Raw genomic sequence first — 7,624 nt, forward strand, 5'->3', positions numbered from 1 at the left:
TACAAAAAAAAATCCTGCGGAAAATATCCAATCAATTGCAATATTTTTAGACGATAGTTACCTTTAACTGGTGAAGTTAAATTATTGCTCATACAGCGTGCCATGTTGTTATCTTGTTAAGTTGGACAAGTATATAGCTGGCCATCCAGAACAATCCAACAGACCACCACAAATTTCCTTCTATAATTAGCGACCCCTGCGGTTCCTAACCTTTTCCCCCTCTTCTCCCCTTCCCCAGCTTCATCCCCCTATTCCCCTTCTTGCTCGCTTTCCCAATTGCTCCAGCTAGGTCGTCTTCCTGGCGGAGGCGCGGAGCAGCAGGAACTCTTCCGATCCCGTACACAAGCACAAGCTCCACGCAGGTTCATCACCACTCATGAATTCCAGCAGGTGCCTGCACTTAATACTTGTAGTTTGCATGTGTACACAAGCACAAGCTCCACGCAGATTCATCTCGATTCTCTTCTTGAGGTGTGGCATAGCCACATAGAACAAGACTCGCGTTTCTTTCCATCCCTTCAAAGCTCCAGATCGTTTCTAGCTAAATACAAATCGACTACAGTTACATAGATCTCTGCTCCTCCCACTGAAATATTCCTTGTACTTGATGGCCTTCTGTCTTCTCCATTCTCGCTGGTCGTTCCTCTCCCTTTGGTTCCCGAAGTTCTAATGGCATGGGGAACCACGTGTAGGGCGTTGTAGAGCACAGCCCTCTATATATGCTTAGTACAAGCACCAAATCCGCACCTCAAACTACTCAACGTGTACGAGCTCTCTGCCTCACCGCGCGCTTTTCTAATCCCGCCGCCGCTAGCTGCCTCGCTGCTGGTTTGTTGCCTTCTACTACGTACCTCGCCACGCCTGCCTCGGCCCCCCCTACATGATGCAGTTCACGCACACTGCGCCACCGCCGCCGCCTCTGCACCCTAACGGACATGCTGGAGGGCTAGGGCTCGGGCTGTTCCTTGACGTCGGCGCGCCCAGGGCCGCACGCCCCTGGCCGGGGAGCTTCCCGACGCCTGCGTCCAAGATCTCGCTCGGCAACCTCAACAGCACCAGCTGCATGGAGCAGCTGCTGGTGCACTGCGCCAACGCCATCGAGGCCAACGACGCCACGCTCACGCAGCAGATCCTGTGGGTGCTCAACAACATCGCGCCGCCGGACGGGGACTCCAACCAGCGCCTCACGGCGGCGTTCCTCTGCGCGCTCGTCGCGCGCGCGTCCAGGACCGGCGCGTGCAAGGCGGTCACCGCCGCCGTCGCCGCCGCCGTCGAGTCGGCCGCGCTCCACGTGCACCGCTTCACGGCCGTCGAGCTCGCCAGCTTCGTCGACCTCACGCCCTGGCACCGCTTCGGCTACACGGCCGCCAACGCCGCCATCCTCGAGGCCGTCGAGGGCTTCCCCGCCGTGCACGTCGTCGAGCTCGGCACGACGCACTGCATGCAGATCCCGACGCTCATCGACATGCTCGCCAGCCGGCCCGAGGGGCCCCCGATCCTCCGGCTCACGGTCGCTGACGTCGCGCCCTGCGCGCCGCCGCCGGCCCTCGACATGTCCTACGAGGAGCTGGGCGCGAAGCTGACCAATTTCGCGCGATCGCGCAATATGTCCATGGACTTCCGGGTGGTGCCCACCACGCCGGCCGACGCGTTCACGTCCCTGGTGGACCAGCTCAGGGTGCAGCAGCTGGTCATGGACGGGACCGAGGCGCTCGTCCTGAACTTCCACATGCTGCTGCACACCGTGCCGGACGAGACGGCGGGGTCTGTCAGCCTGACGCATCCGGTATCGCTCCGGACCATGCTCCTCAAGTCCCTCCGGACGCTCGACCCCAACCTGGTCGTGGTGGTTGAGGAGGACGCGGACTTCACGGCGGACGACGTGGTGGGGAGGCTCCGCGCGGCGTTCAACTTCCTCTGGATCCCGTACGACGCCGTGGACACGTTCCTGCCCAAGGGGAGCGAGCAGCGGCGGTGGTACGAGGCGGAGATCGGGTGGAAGGTGGAGAACGTGCTGGCGCAGGAGGGCGTGGATCGGGTGGAGCGGCAGGAGGACAGGGGGAGGTGGGGCCAGAGAATGCGCAGCGCGGGGTTCCGGGCGGTGTCGTTCGGCGAGGAGGCCGCCGGGGAGGTGAAGGCGATGCTGAACGAGCACGCGGCGGGGTGGGGGATGAAGCGGGAGGACGACGACCTGGTGCTCACGTGGAAAGGCCACAACGTCGTGTTCGCGTCGGCGTGGGCGCCGTCGTGAGTTTATCGGGTGTGGTCATATGCAGTTCAGAAGGTGAGTAGGCATGTATGTGATCTTCCATGGTATGGAATTAGGGTTTGTGCTTGTGCATGATATGAAAGATTATCTTGTTATAAATTGGGTTTACTAGCTGATTCATTACTTAGTAGATTGACGAAAAGTTTGATGGCTGCAATGACAATCTCTCTCTCTCTCTCTCTCTCTCTCTCTATGCTTGAAGCTTGATACAAAAATGAAAGCATCATCTATGTACTTCTTGTTGGTTAGGGTTTCCTACCTGCGATATCTGTTAAATGCACTACCCATTGAAAACTTGAAATAGTTTGGAATTTGTTGCAAGAAGAATGTTTGGAAATGTCATCAGGAGCTAGCTAGATCGCGCGGGATCATGGGCACACTTGTCACAGAGGGAAACATGAGTAGTAGACCGTTGCAACAATGACATTAAAATTGTGCAATACCGACAATTGATGTTTTCAAGGATCTATGTAATTAACAACTGCATCAGTTTAACATTTTTCAACATATAGATACATCATTTTCACTACACATATATGTCTCCTCATCGTCTTGAATGACTTTGTCTTATCCATAAAAGGAACATACATCCACGTTAATAATGGTGCATCAAATCAAACTAATTGACGGGAAACATATGGGCTCACTTATGATTAATAGCAAAAACATTTTTATATGGATGCTGCATATGTATCCGACGTCCTTTTAAACAACATTTATGTAATTTAAATTTAAATTTAAGGAGATTGTTTACTACTATAGTAGGGTGGGTAAATTTTGGATGCAAATTATGTGCTTAGTTTAGATTATATCTTATAATGATATACTAGATGTAAATTTATGATGTTGTTTTATGAAGTTTTCACAAAATGCTTGCCTTTTTTTGCGTGCTACTCTATTTCTGTCTCCATTTTCCACACAAGGCACTATATATTTGATCTTTATTAGCTAGCTTAGGGTGTCTTACAGTTACCAGTTAATACGTTTTCATCCATATTCATGTTTTTCCTTTGCATCACGCCCCTAGGTATCTTAATATGTGTATATATAGAATTAAAACATTACCTTAAATTATATCATCATTTCGTTGAAGTTTTTCCTTTACATCATATTTTATTTTAAAAATGGATTTAGGTCTTAGAGTACACTACTACATAAAGATCACTAAGTACTCTAAAACATATGTACATTTGTTTTTACACTCTAGATTTTGATTTTCCTCTACCTCTGAATTATATTTGAATTATCATTTTCTTTGTAGAAATTAAGTGCATATATCTGTAATTGTACATATGCTATATTATTTGATTCTCATAAAGTATATATTTGCATACAGCTAGCGTACAATTTTTTGTGTGGGGGAGTAATAATATACTCGAATTAAATCATCAGTGTTACTGTATATGTGATTTGTCAAGGGGGTATTTCATGATTGCTAAGCTACAAAAAAGTATATATTTAGCATTCATGGATGTTTATGTACTTAAGCCCTATTTCAAACATCTAAAACTAATAGTTAGTCGCTAAAATTAGCTGAGATGTTTAGAACAAGTCGACTAATAGACTAACCAATTATTAGTTATAACTCTCAAATAGCTATTAGTCGCTAACTACAACTACAACAACACAACTAATAATTTATTAGTTGGCTAACAATTAGCTCTAGAAGTTTGGAACATAGAGTTAGTCAGCAGGATACGTATATACACATGCAAAAACTTGCTTGATCATGCATGTCTCATTTATGCTACATGAAGCTCTTGATCAAATCTCACCGCGCCCCTTTTTCCTTGAACCTGTGTTAAATTTGTTGGAACTTTTTATAAACTATTTTTTTACAAAAAGAAGACCACCGTCTTGTTTTATCGAAAGCGCAATTCTGCTTTTATTTAAATCAGACTTGTCAAAACTCGCAGTGGTGGCACCACTCTTTTGATACACCAATAATAAATTAGTCCGCTTGAGTATGGTAAATCCTATCCAATTATTCATGTAGCATTTCTATAATATAATAACAAGGCGCGCGCACACATTTCAACATTAAAATTTCTTAATTCATTTGGCTAACAATGTTGTCTAAGAGACTAGCATATGATAAAAATAATTTAGCACCATTAGAAAAAAAAGACATTATTAGAGGCTAACATGCATTTTGAAAATGAAGTGAGTTGTGAGTAACGTGGGAGTGGGACGTCTTCTTGGGAAGTCCGTCAAAATCTTAGACAATATTTTATTCAGATCTCCTTAGGAAGTAGGAGTACACCCTAAAACAACACATAAAAGATGCTTGGTCTAGTACTTTTAGTGAAGGGCACACCATGTATAAAAACAATCTGGCTAAAACTGACTACTAAGGGCTAGTTTGGAAACCCCAATTTCCCACGGGATTCTTATTTTCCCAAGGAAAATTAGTTCATTTTCTCTTGGGAAAATGAGAATCCCGTGGGAAATTGGGGTTTCCAAACTAGCCCTAAGGGCTAGCTTGGGAACACTAATTTTTCATGAGATTTTTATTTTTCCGAGAGAAAATGAACTAATTTCTCTTAGGAAAATGAAAATCCCATGTGAAATTAGTGTTTTCAAACTAGCCCTAAAATTTCACATAATTCTAGTGCACTAGGCAATACAACAACAAATACTTCATCGAAAACAAGAAAACAGGCTTTAACCCTAGTCATAAACGAGCTGAGTTTTAGTCAAGTTTTTTTTCAACTGAGAGTAAAGAACGTATAAGAAATCCGAGGCTTAAAACAATCCTTCCTACTAACACAGCTTTTCACCTCAACTACACAACATTCATCTTTATATAATGTCTTTTATTTTAATCTAACCTGTCGGAGGAACCTTTAGTCTAAATTGATAATACCAATAGTGTCGGCGTTTCGATCCGGGGGTCCCTGAACCGACGAGTAAATTTGTCGCTGTGTGTCCCAACCTAGATGGGTTGGCGCGAGATGGAACACAAGGGAGAAACGTGGCTCGTATTATCTCGCACCAGGGGGTGTGCTCGTAGTAGGGGTTACAAGCGTTCGCGGGAGAGAGTGTGTGTGAGCATGTTCGTTAGCTCGTTCTCCCGCACGACCCTCTCGCATGAAGGCCCTGGACCTCCCTTTTATAGATGCAAGGAGAGGGTCCAGGTGTACAGTGGGGGTGTAGTTATGCGCTAACGTGTCTGGCAGAGAGGTGCCTGAGCCCTGTGTACATGCCAACGTGGCTGTTGGAGAGGTGCTAGAGCCCTGTGTACGCGGTAATATGGTCGTCGGAGAAGTGCCTGAGCCCTCTAGAAGCGCAGCTGTCGGTGCTGCTGGGATCTTGCTGATGTCTCCTTGCTTCCGTAGGGGGCTGAGAACCACAGTCGTCATGGACGCACGCGGGGAGTCATCATTACTTGTTACCGGGGCGAGCCAGATGGGACACCGTGAAAGGGAAATGTGCCCTTGGGCCATTTCTAAGTATTTTGGTGATTAAGTGCCAACACAAGTGCTTTTGTGTTGATCTATGCAAAGGGGTGGACAAAGTGCAAATCATGTCAAAAGATATGCTTCTAGACTTAGTACATTGTTTTATGGACTAATGTATTGTGTCTAAGTGCTGGAAACAGGAAAAATCGAATTAGAATTGTCTTAGCTCGAGCAGCCAAGACTCTGCTTAGTCTGGGTGCACCGGACACTGTCCGGTGCGCCAGGCTGGCTCGGGCGAACTGACCACTCTCGGGAAATCGTTGGCGACGTACGGCTAAAATTCACCGGACTGTCCGGTGTGCACCGGACTGTCCGGTGAGCCAACGGTCGGCCGGCCCAACGGTCGGCCGCGCGATCTGCGCGGGACACGTGGCCGAGCCAACGGCTAGAAGGGGGCACCGGACTGTCCGGTGCACCAACGGCTCTCTGGCGCCAACGGTCGGCTTCGCGCATTTAAGGAAAGAAATCCGCACCGGACAGTGTCCGGTGGTGCACCGGACTGTCCGGTGCGCCAGGCGACAGAAGGCAAGATTTGCCTTCCAGGATTGCTCTCAACGGCTCCTAGCTGCCTTGGGGCTATAAAAGGGACCCCTAGGCGCATGGAGGAGCACACCAAGCATACTCAAAGCAATCCTAAGCACCAAGTTGTTTCTTCGTGATAGCATCTAGAGCTCTAGTTGAGTTGTGAACTCATTGGGTTGTGTTGCGAGCTCTTGTTGCGACTTGTGTGCGTGTCATTGCTCTGATTTTGAGTCTTGTGTGTGTTGCTCATCCCTCCCTTACTCCGTGCTTCTTTGTGAACTTCAAGTGTAAGGGCGAGAGGCTGCAAGTTATGGAGATTCCTCGCAAACGGGATATTGAAAAGCAAAGCAAAACACTGTGGTATTCAAGTTGGTCTTTGGACCGCTTGAGAGGGGTTGATTGCAACCCTCGTCCGTTGGGACGCCACAACGTGGAGTAGGCAAGCGTTGGTCTTGGCCGAACCACGGGATAAACCACTGTGCCATCTCTGTGATTGATATCTTGTGGTTATTGTGTTTTGTTGAGACTCCTCTCTAGCCACTTGACATTATTGTGCTAACGCTTAACCAAGTTTTTGTGGCTTTAAGTTTAAGTTTTATAGGATCACCTATTCACCCCCCCCTCTAGGTGCTCTCAATTGGTATCGGAGCCGTTCTCTTCAAGAAGGGACTAAACGCCCGAAGAGATGGATCCTAAGGGAAAGGGGATGGTGGTCAACAACAACGAGAAGGAGTCTATCTTCAATGAGCCGAAAGATGACAAGCCTACGGACTCGGGCTCGAGCCACAAAAGAAGAGACGAGAAGAAGAAGAAGACAAGGCGCATCAAGGAGATAGTCTACTACGACAGCGACGAATCTTCCTCTTCCCAAAAGGACGACGACGACTACGAGAAAAAGAAAACGGTCAATTCGAAGTTTTCTTTTGATTACTCTCGTATTCCTCAAAGTACAAATGCTCATTTATTATCTATTCCACTTGGTAAACCTCCTCATTTTGATGGAGAGGACTACGGATTTTGGAGTCACAAAACGCGTAGTCACTTGTTCTCTCTCCATCCTAGTATATGGGAGATTGTAGAAAGTGGAATGCACTTTGATAGTACGGATAGTCCCATGTTCATTAATGAGCAAATTCATAAAAATGCACAAGCTACTACTGTTCTTCTAGCTTTTTTGTGCAGGGATGAATACCACAAAGTGAGCGGCTTGGATAACGCCAAGCAAATTTGGGACACCCTCAAGATCTCTCATGAGGGGAACGACGTCGCAATGCTCACCAAGATGGAGTTGGTGGAGGGCGAACTCGGGAGATTCGCGATGATAAGGGGAGAAGAGCCAACCCAAACGTACAACCGGCTCAAGATCCTTGTC

General features: G+C 47.4%; 1 protein-coding gene across 1 annotated transcript; it reads left to right on the top strand.

Moving 5' to 3' along the window:
• Positions 1 to 516: 516 nt before the first annotated feature.
• On the top strand, positions 517 to 2,377 carry LOC100281784 (GRAS family transcription factor containing protein). The gene has a single exon (NM_001154704.2). The coding sequence runs from the start codon at positions 881 to 883 to the stop codon at positions 2,249 to 2,251; it is 1,371 nt and encodes a 456-aa protein (NP_001148176.2). The 5' UTR covers positions 517 to 880; the 3' UTR covers positions 2,252 to 2,377.
• The last annotated feature ends 5,247 nt before the right edge of the window (positions 2,378 to 7,624 follow it).

The sequence above is a fragment of the Zea mays genome, chromosome 7 (assembly GCF_902167145.1).
Source record: "Zea mays cultivar B73 chromosome 7, Zm-B73-REFERENCE-NAM-5.0, whole genome shotgun sequence".
Classification (NCBI taxonomy): domain Eukaryota; kingdom Viridiplantae; phylum Streptophyta; class Magnoliopsida; order Poales; family Poaceae; genus Zea; species Zea mays.